The sequence below is a fragment of the Channa argus genome, chromosome 7 (assembly GCF_033026475.1).
Source record: "Channa argus isolate prfri chromosome 7, Channa argus male v1.0, whole genome shotgun sequence".
In the NCBI taxonomy this organism is placed as follows: domain Eukaryota; kingdom Metazoa; phylum Chordata; class Actinopteri; order Anabantiformes; family Channidae; genus Channa; species Channa argus.
In genome coordinates, this window is record NC_090203.1 from 13814824 (window position 1) to 13837199 (window position 22376).

The 22376-nt window shown below is 40.6% G+C and overlaps 1 protein-coding gene across 2 annotated transcripts; it reads left to right on the forward strand.

Annotated features, from left to right (window-relative positions):
- Positions 1-850: 850 nt before the first annotated feature.
- Positions 851-21927, forward strand: chn2 (chimerin 2). 2 transcript variants are annotated; one of them, XM_067509953.1, is made up of 13 exons: positions 851-1784; positions 8865-8903; positions 10561-10616; positions 11967-11998; positions 12154-12267; positions 12396-12666; positions 17489-17572; positions 18599-18683; positions 19493-19666; positions 19804-19881; positions 20062-20199; positions 20292-20397; positions 20602-21927. In XM_067509953.1, the coding sequence occupies exons 1-13, from the start codon at positions 1736-1738 to the stop codon at positions 20771-20773; spliced, it is 1398 nt and encodes a 465-aa protein (XP_067366054.1). In that variant the 5' UTR covers positions 851-1735; the 3' UTR covers positions 20774-21927. The 2 variants fall into 2 exon arrangements, with proteins under 2 accessions (XP_067366054.1, XP_067366055.1); XM_067509954.1 differs by lacking the exon at positions 10561-10616.
- Positions 21928-22376: the final 449 nt, after the last annotated feature.

The following is a 22376-nucleotide window of genomic DNA, read 5'->3' on the forward strand; positions in this document are numbered from 1 at the left end:
GCAGGGAAACGTTCAGCATATTTGTAGAAAAGGATGGTGTTCGTTGCTCATCCTGCCGCTGAGAACATCGGGTTTTCAGTGTGTTTCTTCCTGACCTGCGGAGTAAATTTCTGCCTTAAAATGCTCATATTGATACTGAACACCTTTATACTTAAGCATCATAAAAACTGCCATACTACGTGGTCGCAAGGGGTTGTGAAAAGAGGTAATGTTCACGTGACAGCCACCGAGGATGACAGTCTGAGACACCTGTCAGTCCAGCCAACACATCCCAGTTCCCAAGCACCATGTTTTTTTTTTTGCCTTTTTTATTTTTCGGTGTCTGTTGAATCACCAACAGAAAGTGTAAAAAAATAAAATAAAAAAATCTCAAATTCATTATCATTAAAGAACAAACCAGACTGTATAATGGAATCTGATTCATTTGAGACAACTCTAGTATGATTATGGTCCCTGTAAGTGCGACGTGTAATTTGTTTCTTTTTTTTTTGCCAACATGAAATAAAAAGAAACACGATTGGCACATTTTAAGATTTAAGACTTGATAGTAAAGCCCCTCACATTTCACAGTGCAAATGAAGAGAAAGTTGCAAAGTGACAGCTCAGGTGAGTGCGAGGAGACGGCAACACCACCTCACGGGTTTCAAAGCCAGATGTTAATAGGGATTTCACTTAATCTGTGGCGTGGTGGCAAATGTAAAAGATAGTGTTTTTTTTTTTTAAAGTTGGTAACATTGGAATAAGGCAAGTTTTGATATGTCCTCTGGCTTTCAAGCTCAGACACGTTGCTAGTTTGACACACATCAGATTTTTTTCTTTTTTTTCTTACCAGTATGGAACATCTGGGGCTAACTGCATAGATGTGTACCGAACTCCAGCAACGAGACCTTTTAATTTCAGGTGAAATGTAGCCACAACTACCAGCCAAAGGGCTCCTTAAAACAGGAGGATGAAGTGACAGAGGTGCAAAGACGTACGTTCTTCAAAATCTGCCTTTGATGCCAAAGACACTAAAACCATCTTTTTCTACCAAGTCCGGAGCCCACCAGATGGCGTGAAAAACGCAGAGATTCCCCGTGGTTCTTCCAGCATAACATGACATTTGATAAAAACATGCAGTGCCCAAGCTGGAATATGTGGTATTGCTGGTTGAGCCTTTGCATGACTCTGATTTAAGTGCGGGTTTCAGTGTAAAGTAACGTCGGTTTTGGGGGGGAGGGTTCTTGTACCAGCCAGCGTTGCTTACATCTGGCAACCCTGCTCCAAACTTTCACTTTAAGAAGGCGTCTACGCTGCAGTGTAGTGTGTTTATTACTGTCCTTAAAGTGGCACATGGAAGCTCTAGCTGATCTCCATGGCGCAAGAACCCACATCTACAGATTCTGTGTGTGCAGTGTGAGGAAATGGTTTGGAGAAACTGATCCACAGATCACATTCCTGTATCCTGACTGACTACATTTTTCTGTGGCGGCAGCACCTTCAGTGTATGCGGCAGCGTGAGCTCCTCACCAAGGCGCACGGCGAATCGTGGAGGGGGGTAGATCATCGGATTTACACAGAAGTGTGGCGGACTCGGTTGTGGGGTGTGGGGGGACGAGGGATGAAATAGTCGCCAATGCAGCCGCCAAAGGTGAAGCCCACTGGAACGTGAATGAAATGGAGGCACCGCCGGGGATGACCTGCTGCAAGCGCACCTTGGCCAAACGGGAGTAACCGAGCCGTGAAACGGGTTGGGATGGCAGCATCAAGTAACTCAAGCCTCTCAGGTTCATCTGTATCCTCTGGTAAGAGTTAACATAGCTCGGGTTCACCCTGGACACCGAAATATAGCGCTTAGAATGCACAAGTAGTAATAATAAAAATAATAATATGTCAGAAATACATGTCTTGCTTCTGTTTCAATGGACCCCGTTATGCAGCTTTAAACAAACTTTTAGTTGTCTTGTAAAAAGCCTTCTTCTAACAAATCTTTGAACTCTTCATTAAACACACATTGAAGTCAAGCTTCCAGTGACTGCTCTGATTGGGGATTTAAGATGAACGGAAAGCATCCTCGTGTGTTCTAAGTGATGCAGTGGTGGAAACGTTAGAGCGAGAGGATGGCTTTTGTGTGCTGAGGGATCATGGGCTTGTGGGATGCAGTCTGTATGACGTTGGGTTTTGATGTTATCATTAGATTGCCAATCATCTCTATAATTCTCTTATTGGCTTTCCACTTGGCTGGCTTTAAGGATTATCTTTGGCTTTTCCAAGCAACTATTTTCCAAAGCGTAGTGGCAGGCAAGGGTGATTTCTGACACAGTAAAAATCCTAATATGCTATGAACCAGTGAGATAATACAGTTCATACTGACACAATACTGTGCCAGTACAAACTGTATTATCCCCTCTCCCCCTTTTTTTTGCTTATAATTATTACCTATTATATATTGCTAAAACTTTCAATTTAGATTCAAACTGAGAGCAGAAAGTGGTGTAGCAGATGTTCAAACAAACCTCAGAATGAAATAGCAGCTCAGTGTTTCTCTCTGTGTACATCCCATTCTGTGTTGATAAAGCACGTTGCGCATGTTTGCCAGGGTATAAAGTACAAACTCCACTATCACCCTGATGTTTGATGTGGAAGCCCCACCAACAACCAGAGGCATGCGTGAAACAGAGAGAGTGTGTGTGACAAGAGGAGAGAGAGGCTGTTTATAAAATTACAGGCTCAGCACTTTGGTTTGCGTTTGCTCTTTCCACCAATATTTTACTTTCGACCACAGAGAATCCCATCAAGAAATGTGTAGTGAGACGTTACTTCCTCCACCTACAAGCGGATACAAATTTCAAAATTTGCGTGGCAAACTATATGTTTATTCCAGAGTTTGAAGATATGGTACATGTGTACACAATGCTTGTTTTACTTACTTGGTCTCACTGCGTCCCAACCACACCACACAGCAGAGTCACATTTCCCAATGTACTGACCAATGGGAGGGATGTGCAGTCATTTCCAAGCTGATATAGCCTGTGGTAACCACATACTTCACAAAGCATTATCTCATGTGTGCATTTCAGAAAGCAGCGGATTTACGGTTTGACCACTGCTGCTTTAAGAGGAAAGTCTTTTCTTTCTGTGGCATGAAAGGGTTGTCATTACTGTTGGGCTCTCAATATAATTATCAGAGGTTACAAGCTGCTCTACTGCCAGGGATAGAGTGGTTGTCACAAGGGTATTATTATTTTCATGCACAGCTCTTTGGCAGTCAGACACAACATTTGAATAATCTTGTCTATGAGGCATATGACTCAAAAATGAATCCCTGCTCCTTATTAGGTCGTCTGGCTGCAAACAAAGTGCTCTTGGAGCATTAATAACAGCTGCTTCTCTTAAGTCTATCAAGCCATCTTGTTCTGAGGCTGTTTGGGAGAGAGTGTGTAAATAAAGTTTATTTAACAAGTGTCACCTGAAACAGCCTTTTTGTGCTGCGAATTGATCTCTGACAGTGGTATTGGTAGTTACAGTACATTATGTTAGCAAAGACTGCATTATTTCTGTACTTCCTGCAAATTATTGTGATAAAGGGAACAATGACACATACACAAACCACCTAGTAATGTGAAGACTGATTGGTAAATACAATCTGGCAGCACTGGTGAAAAGTGAAAGACATATCTTGTATTTTCTGAGAAAATTATGAAACAATTATGAAATAGTTGCAGTGTGATTGCAACATTTATGTTACAATCTCTGTCTTTCCTTGGAAAGATATTTCCTGATTATTATTCTAGATCAGGCAGATTCCTACACATTCTTGGCATGGGTGGGCATGGAAGCATGTACTGTACCAGCAGCACACCATTTGCTAGATGGCTCCAGGAAATAAAGCTTTGAAAATAAATGGAGGGATAGAGAATGAAAGTATGCCTTCTGCTCCAGGCCTCAAATGACAAAATTGGTCAGGGAGGCAGAATTACAGGCATGTACAGAAAGGTTGTCTGCTCAACACAATTCTGCACATGTTTCTGGCAAATGTTGTAGATCATTCAAAATCTTTCTTGTCCTTTCCAGTGTAAATCGTGTAAGACCAGATTTATGTCATGTTCATTGACTTACTCTGATTATTTACATGTGTTATGGCATCAGTGAGGGGGGGACACAAGTTCCACCACGTAATCCAGTTTCCCTAAGGGTGTACAGCCCATCAGTGCACAAACAGACTCCAGAGGGGGCCCCTCATACCTGTCACATGATATCTGGCCAACTCTAAGACAGTTTGAATGCTTGTTTTGGACCAGTGTAATACACAGATGGTCTCCCTGCAGCAGCTCTGCTGCATCCCACTGACTCTGTGTGTATGTGAATGTTTAGCAGGAAAGTCTCTATGTATCTGTAGCTCTGCACCAAAGTGTGTTATTTCTATGTGAATGTGTATGTGTAGGCTATCATTTTTTGTGCCAAGTTAATCAAATGACTAAATTGAGCATGGCCACATTGCAGTCTTAAAAGACCCTACTAAGCAACATTATGAAAGAATGACTTATTATGATACTCCCTTTTCCTTACTTCAGACTGCTAAATTAGGCTTGGGACTGGGTCGGACTCCTGCTTCCATGACAACAAAGTATTGAACATGAGCGAGCAACAATTAAGCTCTGATAACATAAAAAAATATGCTTAAGACATGTGGTGGTTCGTTTCCTAGTGTCTCCTGCTGTACACGTCGAAGTGCTCTTGGGCGAGACACCAAAGCCCAAGTACTGTAGCTGCTGGTGGGTCAGGTGAGCATCTTGCATGGCAGCCGCCGTCATTGGTGTGTGAAAGTGTTTCAATGGGTGAATGAGAAGCAACATTGTAAAGCGCTTTGGATAAAAGAGTTTTATAAGCAGACAATTTACCTTTTAGGAAGACCACCAAATGATATGTGTGTTTGGGGTGAATCAAAGCTGAATGACTCTCAGGCTCAGTGTCATCACATATCCAGGCATCACAAAATATATCACTATTGCCTGTCACACTTGTAGTATGAAATGCAGCAAAACTAGTAGACCACAAACTCTTTCCTCACCTGACACCCTAACGTCACCATATAGGAGCAGGGGAACATAGATATTGGAAATAAAGGACATGAAACTAAAATCAACAGTCCTTGTAACCTTACTTGGTCGAGGTAGTTAAAAAAATGTAACAAGGTGATAGTGAAATCAGCCAGGTTTTAGGATGTCTGTGTGCTGGGATGATGTGCAAATTCTGACTAAAAACAGATGCAATGCAAATTATTTCACATAAATATTTGATTGAAAATAATAAAGAGAAAACATATTAAATGTTTACTTTTGCTCAGTTTGAATTTGGTGCCAGGAACATGTTCAAAAGAAATGGTACCTGGCGAAACAAAAGCTTGTTTAATGTTTAAAAATCCCACGTTAATTGGCAACAGGTCAGTATCAAGACTAACTTAGAGAAGCTGTAGCAGAGAGACCAAACTGGCCTGTCTGCAGTCGAGACCTGTCACCCTTAAAAATAAAGTGAAAACACTATTGAGCATCTGAAATCCTATCTCAGGCAAAAGTGGGACAGATTTCCTTTAAAGCCTTTTTGTCTCCTCACTTGCCAAACACAAACACTTGTCTTGTTAAAAGAAGATGTGATGCTGAAGATGTGATTGCAAAATTGGAATCAAATTTAATATGAGTATGTCTCGGTTTCAATGGTTGATGTGTTTTTTCTTTGTGATATTTTGCAGTCAAACATAGGTTTTAAACAATTAGTTGTCTTTATATCAGCACCCCAACTATTCTGGAAACAGAGATGCATTTCATGTGTTTGCAGATGTACTGTGAAATCATGTCAAGAATTGATTAGGTAATTCATTGTAATAATTATAAGGTATTATTAGTACAGGGAGAAGTGGCGGCGGCTGTAGCACAGTTGGTAAAGGCAGTTGTCCACATACCATAAGGTCAGTGGTTTGATCCCCAGCCCTGGCTATCAGTCAAAGTGTCTCTGGGCAAAGTGTCTCTGGGCAAGATACTGAACCCCTAACAGCCCATTCCCCTCCCCAGCTGTGCCCTGTGGTTCCAAGCCCGGTAGAAATTGGGGAGAGTTGCGTCAGGAAGGGCATCCGGTGTAAAAACTGTGCCAAACATGCGGACAATAATCCGCTGTGGCGACCCTGAACTCACGGGATAAGCCGAAAGGACCCACCACCACAGTACAGGGAGAAATGGCTATATGTTATATTATTACAAAATCACAGCATAACCTTTCTTACCTTTATCCAACAAACCGTTGTTAGAAAGAGAATTACTGCTTTCATACTACAAAAGTATGAGGCCAGGTGGTACATTAATGTGTGGAGTTATACAGGATCCCAAATGTAAACCCTGATGATGGTCCGTATGTTTACTTGTCATCTGACAAATTTGCAAGCACAGTAGACATTGGTTATGTTTAACAGTCAGTGTATATGTTTTGTGTTTTTGGGAAAGGAGAAGCAAAACAGGATCAGCTCCATATTGCTTCTGTACCCACTAAATATCAATTTATCTCTGCTATGTCCTTTTTTTACTAAAATGATACTGAATATTATTTTGAGCAGGTCACAAACTGCTCCAAACTTGTTGAGCCATCGTCAGCTGTGTAGTCATTATTCAGTGCATCTACAAAAGTTGTTATTTTACGTGCTATAGCTAAATAATGTTTTGCCTGTGCACTGACTGTAGAACAAAGGAAGTCTAAGGGAACAACAGTCTTAGGTGAGCTTGATCTTCATTCATCACAAATTCTCTTTGTCACCAAAGCGAACACCCGCTGGTAATTATTTTATTGAATGCCTCCGACTGGTGTGTAATGGAGGGCAACACAATTAATAACTGTTTTCTTCAGGGGAAGAGCCCCCTGGCTGCTCCCTGATCATCAGACACAACCCAAATTCTGGGCTACTTAGAAATTCTTTTTGATATTCTTTGGATATCTGTGTGTTTGTGTGCATGTCTGCTTGTGTATATGTATGTGTATGGGTTTTGAGCGGCTGTGTGCAGTGTAACCTAGTGTGTTTGCACAGATGTGCGTTTGCATCAGAGCTCGCTTCTCGTGGTCGAGACTGCTGCAGAATTCCAGACTGAAATGCCATTCGTCATTAAAACGAATCAGATTGAAAAGAGAATATTTGGCTGCTGCCCAGATGAAATCACATTCTTTAAACCAGCGCAGAGGCATAAATTTTTCAGACTGTGACCAGGGCAGTACACAGTGACAAAGCTTCAGCGTTAGGACGATATGTATTTCAAGGCAGGTTGACCGCACATCAGCAAACAGAAGCTGAAGGCTGTTAAGGCTTCTACATTCTGTAGAGGGGTTTAGCAACATGATTTACCCTCACACACCCACTTACCAGCTAAAATGCTTATTTTTTTATCATTTGCATAATTATTCCGATTTTGATTGTGTGTACTTTCCTCTGCCACACAAAGTTTGCTTTCTCCACTCTAACCCTGCAATTTACCGAGATGCAATGATGAGCTCTTTGTTTAAAAATGTTGCAGCCAGCATCCAGTGAGGTTACTGCTGCAGTGAGAAGAGCAAACAGCATGAAGTTAATACTGTGACTGCCATGTTGTCAGTCAAACGGATAAAAAATAGAGCAGAACAGGAATACACAGAAACTTAGCAATAAAGCTGTAAACAGTGATACTGTTTATGTAAGTAGGTTTCACAACTCCCCTGCCTGTACCTCAGTGCCCACATCCAACAAGTGCTCACTAGTTCTCCAGTTAACCAGTTCCCTACCCTTCTCAGGTGTGTTTTATCTCTTTCCCTCTGGCCAGAGGGGTGTGGCTCTGATCTGCTGATGAGGGCAAAGGAATGTTTTAAATGAACAACATGTATATTCTGGACCAACATTATTTTATTATTTATGCGTTTGTTTGAATGTTTCAGCAGTGGCTCTGGGAGTATTTCTGTATAGGGGTTAGGATCGATCACTAATAATCCACAAAGCATTGATACTGTAATGTGAGTGCAAGTTTTAACTCGTGATTTGCAATGTAATAACTTGATATGTCAAGGTTAATATCATTACACCTTTTATTGTAGTTAGAACTAAAGTATCAACTCATTTGTTTTAAATCAAAAAATCTTTGACGTCATCATGTGGAGCTGATGTTTAGAGAGTTGGTGTTAAAACAAGTAACATGAGAGTTTTTAGTCAGTGATTATTATGTGTAAAATATGTGTAACAATAGCAGATTTTGTCACATTTCTGAGTCATTTAGTGGCACAATTCATTACAAGTCATAACTTTACCCGGTAATTACGATAGTAAATTATCGGTTGCTACAGAGCATTTACTTCATCGCCTCTCCTACTCTTTTTAAGCTAATACACTGTATCAGCACACCCCATCATACATTCCAGGAATGTGTTCAACATAATCATAAATCAGTCTGTATTTCACAGAGCAAAGTCTTGCTGTCGGTGGTAACATTTTTTATTTACTTCCCATATTTTAATTGGTGTGTTTGAAACCTTCTCTAAGAATTTTCAGGACCCTGTTCACAGGTAAATTAAATGAGGTGTGTGCCAACACAATGCTTAACAACTCCGACGAACATCTGTATTGATTGTCCTTGAAGCAGAGACACTGATTCGAAGTCTATTCACTGTTGCTTCTCAAGAGGCAGCTGCACAGAGAGAAGCCATATGCATCATTATAGGAGAGAGATGAACAACAATTACTTAACTTGTGGTGAAGGGCCCACAGACATTCCTTTGGGAAAGAGATAGAAATTGAGATTTTAATGAGACACAACAGAGCAATGTCTATTAACACCACTGTGACGTAACATAACGGAAATTTGCATTGTTTTTGTGTTTTCCAGACCCTGAGGATTATCAACCACCCATCTGGAAGTCTTACTGTGAGTAATTACATTCATTTTAGATGCTGATTAACAATGTTTTAACCTGTCTCCTGCCTTTGGTGTGTTTCCTTAAAAAAGCATGTTAATTTGTTACCTATAATTAACATAAATACATTTTCTATACTTGAACTACAGTAGTTGGCTTTCATTATATATAGCACAATTAGATATGCTGCACCTTCCAAAAAGCTATACACAAGCACAAAAGACGCGCACTGAAACATACTCGCCCACACAACACATTCACACATGCACAAATGCAAAGCAGCCTGCTCCTGATCTCTGAGTAAAATAGGTTACCATCACCCAAGAAAATACGATTTCCTACCTGCAAAGAGGCTCAGCTGAAACACCCACAAACCCCATTATCGTTTTTTGCCATGTGGGAGGAAATGGGCTCACTTCTCAGCTCCTTCTCTTGAAGCTGGTCAGAAATAATTTCCCTGTGATTAAATATTTTGTGTATCATTTTGTAAAATTCTGTATCTGAAGTCTCCCATCTTCTCCTGACTCCTCTGGTCCTCTTCTGAGGTATTTTTAGAGCTCACTGTGTCACAGGAATGGATAATGTCCAGATCTTGCTGCTTGTCAACCTGACAAAACATGAAAATTCACAGTCAGGAGTCTTCCTTCCCCTGCCTGGAGAATCCACTGCAGTGAAGACTTCAACCTCACACAGCAATTTCTTTCTTCAGTGCAGTACAGTTAGTAATGAGGACACAGTTTTAAGTCTTGACTTCTCATCCACATCACAGGCTGTGGACTGCTGAACAGGCATGTTCAGCAGAAACAAGTGCCACAAAGTATAAAGCAGTCTGGTTTGGAAATGAGGTAGTTTGTTGAAAAATCCCTCTCAGCTGCCGATTCTTCAGTTGTGGTAATATTTCTGTCCTGACAGACATCCGGTTAAGGTATAGAACAGAAACAGCAGCAGCATTTTGGCTTCCCTCACTTTTATAATCACTAATTGTGATGTACTAATTCTGTGAAGCTGCTGAGGTGTTTGTGGTGATTATTCCGCTGCTGCAAATGCCTTTATTCCATTTCCACTTATTTCCACTGTTTTGCTCCCAGTTCTCCCGACACTTGCACCTAATACATATGCAGCATATGTGTATTTGTAAGTCAAAGCGTTTTCCTTTCAAAGCCAAAGAAAATAGTGTAAATAGTTGCACATTAGGTTAGTGAACAACACTTAACTCACACAAGTGGGTTGCAGATATTTGGCCCCTGTCACGTAAACCCCTGACTGCTCACCTTTGCATATGCATCGATCAGGCATAACATTATGACCACCTGTGCAGTGGAGTCATACTGGAGTGCATTCATTTTAAATATGGTGGCCAAAACATTAGAACCACCTCTTCTTATAATGCACTCCAGTACGACTCCACTACCCACTTTGACCTCAATAACATTACACATGCTAGAATTATCACCTTTCTGACAGTTTCAACCTAAAAACTGAGAAATTAAAACCTTGTAAAAGTAGAATTGGTGAAAGAGCTGCTGTATTGGATTGCAATAAATTGCACAGGTGGTCGTACTGTAATGTAATGATAATGATAAGATAGCATTTCAAAATTCACTGAGCTGTGTCGGTAAATCAGAGGGGAAGAGACTCTTTATTAACATGCATGTGCTTCTCTGTCAGTGTATCAGCTACAACAGGAAGCCCCGAGACCAAAGAGGATCATATGCCCTCAGGAGGTTAGTACATCTGTAAAACTCAGGGCATTAGCTTACTTTTTGGGGCTGCAGTGACTGACTTTGTATTTTTATGAATAATCTAGTATGTAAACAGTAACAGTTACTTTTCAGAACTTTAATACTTGATATTTGACAGCGATCGTTTGGGACACAAAAGTCATGTAACAATAAAAAACAATAAAGTTTCTGACTAAGCACACCTCCCTTTAAATGTGTCCTTAAGTGTCATGATTGTGTTGTAAACAGCTGCAAATGTGGACACTTAAAAAACTGAACCAGCTGCTGGTTCCATTTTTAAATTTTAAACACAAAGACGTTTCCCCCCTTGCCTTAAAAACTACTGCACGACTGCATATTTCAAATTCACTTTTCACTCTTAGGTTTTTAACCTGGAAAACATTCACTGACAAATGACTGACCTGGCTTCCAGCTGTCAGACCAGTCATTGAACTATGCGGAGTGACTTGCTGCTTCTCCCACACATGATGAGCAACAATTTTAAACTTGGTTGTTCAGAAAACAAGGAATTTATAATTATAGGGAATGTTACTAAGTGATATTCACATGATTTGTCCAACTCAGCCATGAAGGCTCATATTAACTTCAGTACTGAACTGAACAAAGACTGTGAAATTACCCATCACTTCCATTTGGAAGCACATTAAATAGGCACCACTTAGTATGAAGTATAAACAGGAAGAATGATAAGGGCAAGAAAAAATCTAGTAACTCTACTGCAGATGCATCATCTGATGAGCATCAGTGACTTTCTTTCCACTCTTCCTAAAGCCAACTGAACATGTTAGTGGGTGAACTATCAATGTTCTCCTTCAGAGGAAATGATGTGTGTCTTATCCTGTTTTGCCACATTATGATGAGGAAAGTGAAAGTTGTGGACTGTCTCTGTGAGATAAGTGGCTGCCCATTAATTCAAAGTACAAAATAATGTTCGACATATTACCATATCTGTAGCAGGATGATAATTAAATTGTTCCTAATTTATTATTTTCTGTAAGAGACTGTGTCATAAAAACAACTCTTTATTAAGGAGAATCTTCAGTATGATGATTGAAACTTTATATCAACTTTCAGATGAAAAATGTTTATTTGCAGCTGACCATCAATCACCAGCTGTTTTTTCATGAAGGGTCTAATTCATCTTCACACTCTGTGATTTGGCTTTATAGTGTGGTATCTGTGATAAGATGTAGGGGCACAGATGGTGATAATCTGTCCTGCGGTGTAGAGTCCTTTATCTTGCACACAGGCTGTAAGAACAATTTGCAAAGCTGTTTAATTGAGCACTCATATCATATTGCTCCAGCCAATATTTCTTCTTCTGGTTTACAGATGGAGAGCAGACCCAAATATTATGGCAGAGAGTGAGTGTAACTTAATAACTGTCATATCTTTAATGTACTTTCTCAAATATTATTTTGCAGAGGATGGTTTTAATTTATCATTTTTCCCTTGTATCTCATTTTTTAACGAATGTTTGTCTCTTTGCTTTGGTAAAAAAAAATTTTTTTTATTTCAGGTTTCATGGCATGATCTCTCGTGAATATGCAGATGAGCTTCTGACAGGAGCAGAGGGTGCGTACCTCATAAGGGAGAGCCAGAGACAGCCGGGGACACACACCTTGGCCTTAAGGTACCTACGGCATCCGTATACAACACAGAATCCCTGAAAGGTCGACCCGATGACCAGCCACTCAACCGATTCAACATCTCTGTTCACTCTGCTTTCATCCATATCCTCGTCCATATATCTCAATCCAGGTTTGGGCACCAGACCCTCAACTACCGATTGTTCTATGATGGGAAACACTTTGTCGGAGAGAAAAGATTCGAGTCGGTCCATGATCTCGTGACAGACGCTCTCATCACTCTGTACATCGAAACCAAGGCAGCAGAGTATATCGCCAAAATGACCACCAATCCCATCTACGAGCATCTCGGTTACACCTCGCTACTCAAGGACAAGACGGTGCACAGGCTGAGCTGTGGACGCACAGAACCACGCAGGGTCACCTTCCAGAGGGACGAAAGGGTGAGTTTCATAATTGCTCATGTCACCAGGAGTATATACAAACATATCCAGACCCCTTCACTCTTTACACACTTGTGGTATAGATTTAACTTTAAATGGATAAACGTAGTCTACAGTCAGTGTCCCATAATGTCAAAGTCAGAGTTATAGAAATGTACTATTTGCAAACTTATTCAGAACCGTTGTAGGGGAACATCAGACCGTAGTCAGATGCATCATGTTGGCTTTAATTTTCCTTGATGTGTCTAGAACTTCACTGGAATCCAGGTGTGGGAAAATGTTATTGGTTGGACACAGTTTGAAAAGGCAAATTTAAACTTCACTTTCAGTGCACTGTTTTGTGGGCAGTGATCATGCTGTTCAGAACAAGAGGGATGCAGTTTAACGAGGGGTTTAGGCATCTACTGCTGAAGTTGGGCAAGATGCTGCTTCACAGACCTGCTAAGTCAATTCTCAGCTTGGTTAATTTAATCCTGCAACGAATTGTCACACAAAAACCGTTCTTTGTATAGCTTGATATAATTGTAAATGGGCATCTCGGGGGTGAAGTGGTTAGTGCTGCCTCCTCACAGATAGAAGATCGCTGGTTTGAATCCACCTGCCTTCTGCCTTCCTGTTTGGAGTTTGCATGTACTCCCTGTACTTTCTTCCGGGTACTCCAGTTTCCTCCCACAGTCCAATCACATGTATGTTAAGTTAATTGGTGACTCTAATTTGCCCGTAGGTGTGAACATGAGTGTGAATGGTTGTCTGTCTGTGTGAGTCTTTCTGTGTTGGCCATGAGATAGACAGAGGCCTTTCCCCAGTGGAGCCTGCCTTTTATTTATTGCCCTTTATTTAATAAAATGATAGTGGGCAGATAATTGATGGTAAAATTATTAGTTACAGCTTTTACATAATTTGAAAGGCTTGCTTTTTAGTGCCACAGAACACATTGCTGCTGTTGTCTGTACTCTTTATTTGAAGCCATACTTTGTATTTGGCTGCGTTTTTGTATTTGCAGTATTTTTTGTTTTGTATTGAGTTTTTTTCTAAATGCTGCACCACTTTTTGTCAATTTTCTGAAGATGTCCATTTGCATGTGTTTGTTTTGCAGTCTGTTTAGATTTGTAATTTTGTCATTATTCAAAGACAAAGACTTACCTATAGTCCTTTAAAGAGCCCGGATAATAACCCTGTTCAAGGCAAATCTTCAGGTATCTCATCTTTCCAGCACCTGTAAATTGTCTGACACATTCACACGAATACAGTGATTTTTATCTACTTCCATGCTGTTGAACATTTCCACTACATTTACAGTATTAAAAGAGTGCTTCTGAGAGGGCACTTTGTCCTGTGAGTGAGACATACATTATCCCTGTGGCCCCTGGGTGTGTTCACTGCTGCCATGCTTCATTGCCTCCTCTGAAAGGTAATGATGACCAAGGGGACTGGGACTTTGCTCTGCCTGCCATGTGTAACAGACACACCGATCTTGGGTGAGACACATTGCACATTGTATCACTGTCGCTCAGGTCGGATTAAAGTCTGTGAATGATTTCTCAGTGAAAAACGAGGATGGTCTGTTTTCTGGAAAAAATCCAAAGTGTCCTTCCACTAGGTGGCAATGTTATCTTGATTCCTTCTCTCCTTTTGCCTTGATGTTAGCACTTGCTTAAAAGCTCTTTTCGAGCACAGATATTCAGGAGATTTTGTTGTGTGTCTCTTCTAAGGCGTTTTATTGGTTTGAGGATTATTTAGTCTTCAGTGTGTCAAGTTGTAGTTTGTCAGGTTGACATGCAATGACAGACACATGACAGCCTTTTCAGCAGAAGCATCGGCTGCAGTAATAAATACCGTCAGTCTTCTGTTTTGTTTTTGTAACTTGAAACATGAGCTGTTATTTCAAGCACTTTTGACCTAATGATCATTAGTCAGTAAGTAGTCTGTTGACTTATTGTGGTCTTAAATAAGCGTAGCGCTACAGATACTGCTGTCAACCTAATAAACACACAGTGCTTTATTGAACAATAGCAAGTAGTGTTACTTTCTATTTGATTTTCAGCTATGATGCTGAACATTTTATGGACTAAAGATGCCAATAACCTGCATTTGGCGAGTTAATCCTGAGCACATATCTAGCTGAATGTCAGCTTGTCAGTTATGTAAAAGTGAGTTCATTTTCATCCTGCCAAGTTTTAAACATGAGGATCTGAGTCAGTGATAGCTGTGATGTTGGCAGGCTTTGTCAGCCAGTGTTTGAAAACCTCCTGCCAGTCACTTCCACAAGAGAAGCTGTTTCTGTTTGCTCGCAAAGTACATGTCCAAAAAGTAGAGACCTTTTTTGAACTTCATGTTCACCGATTACGCAGCCATGCCCTGAGTCATTACAGCCACAGTAGCTTCAGTGTATGGTCAGCATTCATATGTATTTACTGGATGTTGGGTTAATACCTCCATTTTGCCATGACTGCAAATTCTTGTGTAATTAAAATACTCCCAGAAGCTGGTGAGGGGGCTACTTGACGCAACCTGTAGATCAACCTCCTGAGTGTTTTTCTCAGTGGCCAAAACCACTGCCACATTCCTCCCAATACTCGCCACACCGGTTTAATCTCTGCAGGACTCTTAACAGACAGGTTTTCTAGCACATCCTGAAAAGACGTCCGAAGAACTTTTCGTGTTTTTTGTTAGGATAAATAATGTAAAACCGCTATTTACTTTTTAGAAGTAAAAATGAAAAATGTCACAAACAAATCAGTAATATAAAAAATAAACAGGTTATTTAATTTTTGCATGAGAAAAAATTATTCTTTCAGTTTTCTTAGTTCCTCCATTTTTTAAATAATGGATTATATCTTAGACTGCTACGCCCTTCACAGTATGTCTGTTTATCTCTTTGTTAGAGATGTTGTTTGGGCTGTTGTTTGGGGTGTGGGTAGTTGTATCCTGCTGCCTTACTTTTCTTATGATTCCAAGTGCCCACTCACAACAGTGTCCACTCAGCTGTAATGTCACAAAGCCTTAGCTGGAATAAAAGAGCCAAGCCAATGAAAAGAAAGCAGAGCTTGTTGTGTGACCAAGTTTTGTGTCCTTTCTTCCAAGCCTTTCTTTAAGGGACAAGAAGCCATCTGCCCACAGACAAAGAACACAGCCCTCATCTCCCTCCGTCCCTCCTACCTCGCAGGGCTAAAATATCTCAGAGTCGTCTATTCCTCATCTGTCCCCTCACACTTAGCCACAGACTTGAATTGTATGGTATGGTATGTGTATGTCTCTTCTAAGAATGTCAACCACAGTGACAAATATCTTCACCTGTCTTGTCACTCTTGCACTTATCAGCCAGCCAACTGTTGCCCCAAGACACCTGAGACAAAAAGGAATAGTTAGTGCACAATAAGTCCACAGGAGTTTTCTTTCCTTTGTGTTTTTTTCTGTGTGAGGCTCATCCTTTAATTTTATCTCTGCTCTGCAGTTGCCCTTTGGGTCTTTTGCTCTCTGCCTCACAACACTGCTTTGCTCAATGGCTTTCCGACCTTATTCAATGAATTAGCTTAACTTTATTTTCATAATGCCATCGAATTTTCAGGCAATTTTTAGATTTTCTGTAGAACAGCTTTGACATTAAAAAATGTTATTTTGTTTATTTGGTGTGTCATATGATGTGTAGTTTGGGTTTCTGTCAGTGTTTTGTGCCTTGATCTTAGCTTCTTGATTAATTAGAAGAGAGAGAGTGCTGTTTATTGGTTGTTCACAAGCACAGCTAATAGCGACAAATTCAGCATGAACATAGCAACAGCCCCCTACTGCAAAATACTACTGTATACGCCTGAAGACCTGCAAATGAGCTTCCTATGGGATTTTGCTCAGATTTGGGCACTACAAGATTATTCCCTCTGTAAGGATTATGGCAGTAATCCCTCTCAATCCCAGTTGATGGTCTGGCTCTGCTGGTCCTCTGAAATCATTGTGACTGGCATGAGTAGTCTGCAGCCATAGTGTCTAAAAGACCGGTCTGGATGGCAGTGTGGGGAATTCCACCAGCCGTCTGACATAGCTGGAGGTCAAGATCTGTTTGAATTACGACAACACAGCCTCGTCTCTGTCAGGCCAGAGAATCTCGGGTCTGTTTTTGAGCGGGTGAGTGACTTGGTTAGGAGCCCCAGTGCTGAGAGCTACTGGCAGTGGAATATTATTTGCATTCAACCGAAGTGGTGTGTGTCCGGAAGCCAGTGGGCTCATGGGAGGGTGCTCTGTGCTATAAAGAGGGCGTCTGCATTATTGATCTTGCTTTACAAAGCTGTTGAGCTGTGTGAAGTGGTGCTGACAGCACCCAGCCGCCCTCACTCTCAACCTCCTGGCCCCTCCCCATCAGGGATCTTGTTCACCTCCCTCTTTTCTTTCTTGGTACGTGAAAGAGGGTCATTGTGTAAGGCACACTCCTGCCCCCAGGCCGCCCAACTCCAGTCCTGTTTGCCCTGTTCCTCTTGCTCACTGCTGCCACTGGTTTCAGACTAGATGCAGAGTCTACCCCGGGCTGGCTTTCATCGCTCACCCTCCCGGGTCAGAGAAGAGTGGAGTGTAGCTGCTGCCTCTGTGCTGGGCTGCTGCGCAGCACCTACGTCTCCTATCCACACCTTTAGAAAGACTGTGGGACCCCAACCAGGCAAGCATGGAGATTGAAGAAAACAGAGGAGGTTTAGGAGGGGAGCTGATAACCCACAAGTCTAAAAGACAAGAACGAAAGCATCAGGAGCTACTGGCTTTGGCTCTGGGAGTCAAACTGGGGAGCAAGGGGACTCTTCTTTGGAAGCCTATTAAACTGTTGGCCTCCTGTCCACAGATCTCCTCACCTCTGGTGCGACGCAGTGTCTTGAAAGACACACCAGAGAAACAGTCTTCTTATGAGAAGATCCACAATTTCAAGGTGAGTAGCTTTTTATTTAACACAAAGATCAAGACCGAGCTAAAAGAAATGTCTGATGGCTTTGAACAGCTGTCCACAGTTGAAATCCTGTGTTGACAGTATTAGTAACATTATTTTACTTATTTTTAACTTATATAAATGAGCTAACATTTCTGCATTTGTTAATTTATCCTTAGGGACAAGCATTTACATCTGCCTGCTTCAGATGTTTACTTGTGGCAGACCACAGTGTGTATTGTGTGTTTGATGAGAACACATACAGCTGACACACATATGCACTCCGGGGATCTAATGGATACAGTACACCACAATCCATTAACAGCAGAGCACATTGATTTGCATTGATCTTAAAGCTTTTAGATCCATTATTGTTTTAGGCTACCGATTTTGTTTAAGCTTTTATTGGAGAGTGGAAAAGATAAGTATTGCGCAGATTTCAGTCAGTGTTTCAGTACCTAGGACACTGTTGAAAGTAGAATGAACAGCACAAAAGAGAATTTAGGGACACTTAGCCTCAGGGCACATTAACACACTTGTAATTGTGTTTTTAGTTTCAGTTAACAGGCCGGTTATAATGACCCCAGCTTTTTCTATGGTTCCCCTTTGAAAAAGAACTAAAAGGCTTCTACTCACCACTTGCCATATGCCCTCTTCACTCATCAGTGTACTTTTACCTATTCAAAGTACCGTGTGTGTGTGTGTGTGTGTGTGTGTGCAGGCAGGTGTGTCTCCATTTGCCGTCTTATCTGTGTTTTTTAGGGCGCCCCGTGGGTGTACATCTGTTATTTTGGCTCACAGGCTTGCCTCTGTGCTTGCCTGCAAGTATCTCATTGCCCATGAGCAGATGCCAGACACATTATAGTAAATCCTTTAATCTATCTTGCATGTACAAATGCTATCATTTGGAGAGAAGTTAGATCCACTATAGCCTGGGATCACAAAGTAATCTCCATTTCTGACATAGAAAGGACTTGCAATACATGGTGTATTTTTATATGTGTATAACCATATCATCTGTTACTCCAGGTACATACTTTTAGAGGTCCGCATTGGTGCGAATACTGTGCCAACTTCATGTGGGGCCTCATCGCCCAGGGTGTTCGCTGCTCAGGTAACAACACACTCCAACCTCAACATTGCAGTTTATAGATTACACAACAAATGTCCCATAAATCATAGATTACACAAACAGTATATGATATGTTCCTAACAGTGTCATGACAGTGATGTCAGTTGCTCTGTGTGGTTTTTAGGAGCTCCCTTGTCACAAGGTTTGTTTCCTGCACAGACACAGTCCTAAAACAGATGTGCACATTGCAGGGCTTAGTTGCTTTCTTCCCTAACAGAGTGTTTTTTGTTGACATTTGCCATGCTGATAAGCCAGAGGCAAACACTGGTATCATCAGACACCTCATGTGCTGTGGGAAACAGGCGATACTTCTTTGTCCTCTTTCACTTCATGTCTGGCCTTTATTCCCCCCTTATCTCCTGCTCCAGTCTCTCTGCAAGCACTGACCCTATTGGCAGAATAGCATTAATGTTGCTCAGGCTGTAAATACATATTTGTGATGAGCAATTTTGGTCGGACAATCCCATATACAATTATGGCCCCTTCCCAAGCTTTTATTCCAGGCTGTGCTGCGGATATAGTTCCCTGACACACTCTGCTTTTGCCAGCAGCACTGTGCACACTCAGTGGGACTAAAACTACAAGAACTTTAGCCCATGCTGCCATGTTGACTGTTATCTACCTTTGGTGCGGTGCATCGAGAAAGCTAAGCTGGGACTGTGTTATCTGACAGTGTAGATTGTTACTGACTCTGGGAAACGTTTTTTCTAACTGCAGTGACGGTTGTGTTATTATCAGTCTGAGGATAATCTCTGTGTTTCTTTCTTCTTCTCTCACTCTGTCTCTGTTAGATTGTGGATTGAACGTGCACAAACAGTGCTCCAAACTGGTTCCCAGTGACTGTCAACCGGACCTGCGCAGGATAAAGAAAGTTTTTAGTTGTGACCTTACCACGCTTGTCAAAGCTCATAACACAACGCGACCCATGGTGGTAGACATGTGTATACGAGAGATAGAGCTGAGAGGTAGAATGGAATTCATTCATTCATTAAAAACTATAAACAATTTCTCTGAATCATTTTGTCTACAGAGCAGAAAAGGAGGTTAAAGGAAGGAAAAGGTCCCTTAAAACCGAGACTAGCTTCCCAATTTCTTGTTGCAGGTATGAAATCTGAAGGTCTCTACAGGGTGTCTGGCTTCTCAGAACACATAGAGGACGTGAGACTTGCCTTTGACCGAGGTTTGTTGATGTCAGATTTCTTTGCACTAGGATGTAGGTCTCTGAGCTTTTAGTTCATGGGTTTATAATTTTAAATAAGAAGCTTGTTTTTAGATGCAGCACAGTAAGAAATACACAAACAATACAGTCACATCTGATTTTGCTTTTAACTGTATCCAAATTAACATTTTTCATTAACAGATGGTGAGAAGGTGGACATTGGTGCAAATGTCTATGCAGACATAAACATCATTGCTGGCGCTTTGAAGCTCTACTTAAGAGACCTTCCTATTCCAGTCATTACATTTGACTTGTACTCAAAATTTATTCAAGCTGCAAGTAAGAGCTTCTTTCTGGGCAATTCCATAAATGAATTTGTTGGTACTACTCTGCAATGCTCTGATACTAATCGTTTTTTTTATGTATTGAAGAAATTTCAAATGCTGAATTGAGGTTGGAGGCCATCCACGATGGCTTGTTGCAGCTTCCCCCAGCCCACTATGAGACCCTACGATATCTGATGGCTCACCTTAAGAGGTTAGTTTATTTGATTTGCTCTTACATCCATAAATAAAAACAGACTAATGATCAATTTTCTCTGTTTTTCTCAACTCTGTGATCTGTGGCTGACAATAAATTCCCAGAAAAAGCCAAATGTACTCGTATTAAAGGAAGTGTTTTTTGTGTTAAGTATTTTATCTGATTCTGTTGTTGTCTTCTTGTGTCTTCTTGTGTGTACAGGGTGACAATGTTTGAAAAGGACAATTTTATGAATGCTGAGAACCTGGGGATTGTGTTTGGCCCAACACTTATGCAGCCACCCGAGCAGAATGCCTTGACAACTCTGAATGACATGAGGCAGCAGAAACTAGTGGTGCAGCTTATGATAGAACATGAAGATGTGTTATTCTGAGTACTGAGGCATGCAGGCCTGGTAACACAAAAGAAGGACAATTATTTATTCTATCAAAGAGGAAATTCAAGCCACCTTGATTTTAATGAAGTTTCAAAAAAGATTTGTAATCAAATTGAACTTGAAAAGTTTCTTTGTCGCATGACTGTTTTTAGTTGAAGTTGGTTTAGTGTTGACTGTCTTGTTACTGTAAGTTTTGGTTTTCCATACTCAGCCAAGACCATCATTTTATATTATGAAAGGATGCCGTATTTTTCACTACCTACAGTGCTGTTCCCTCCTCTATTTTAGTTTAAGGACTGTCACTACCTGGTGTAGACTCAGTCATGATGACGACACTGTGGTAAATCTGCCCCAGACAGATTATCAATTAGTGGACTGGTGCTGTGTAAACCAAGCCTCACAGCAGCATCCAAGTTAACATTCCCACATTACTTTTGTGCATATTTAGATCTTTGTGGGAATGCTGGTTAAAAACTTAATAAAACTATTTGGATCCTTTCATTGTAAATAAAATCAGATCATATAATGATCAGCATTTTAACTGTGTATGAAAAAATTAGATGAGACAATTGGGGGCTCATTAAGCACTTTTTTGCAACAAGTGTAAAGATTTATTTTGTAAAGATGTTTATTTTTGTCTTTTATTCAGCATCATGTTCTGTCACAATAATATATATAAATATATAAATGCTGTATAAAATATTATTTGTTTAATTGATGTCTAAATACAAAACTGTTCACAAGCAAAATGAGTTAAGAAAGAGAGTTTATGGATCAGCATTGTTTATTTTCAGCTTATTGAGTGTTAATGTGAGGATGACAATGATTAAAAACTTTGACTCATTAATTTTGCCGACTGCACAACTTGAACAACAAAGTTTTGCACTACTTCAGTTCACATGTTGCAATTTGGGAGGCTTTCAATCGGATCAATAATATTAAAGCCATTTTAAACTCTTTTTCAAACCAGTTTGTGTTCAGATGTTAGTTGTTACAGTGAAGCTGCACCAGACATGTTTCTTTCAGTTTTTCTGTTTGGTGTGGTTATTCATATTTTTCCTACACTTCCATTTCTTAAAAAATGTATTCTTATGACAGTTGCAATTAAAATTGATCAAATGATTATTTATCAACAAATGTAAAAATTCTTTTTCAATATTGGGATTTATTTAAATAATTCAAAATTGTTTTCAAATTTCTTATAAATTCATCATGATCTAACTGCACTGTCATGGCTGTAAAAGCTGCTCAGTGGGAAGATAAGCTTTGCGCAATGCTTGTGGTGATTGGTTGTAGCCTGAAGCAACGTGAATCACAGGTATTTGGTCCATGTCTTGCCAGCTATTTTACCCAGAATGCCTTATCTCTTATTCAGTGTCTGTCTGGCTATCTTACTTTCCCACTCATTCAGTTTTACTTATAGGTGTGGTCAACAGAGAGGAATTTTAAGGAAGTGGTGGGAAAAAAAGCAGTGCTCCTTGTGAGGGGACACATACTTGCATTGCTGTGTTAACACTCTGTGGTGCTATGTCCATGACAGGCCCTCTGGTTGGTGAGAATGTCACTGGTGTGTCAACCCCAAGATATAGCTATAAAAATA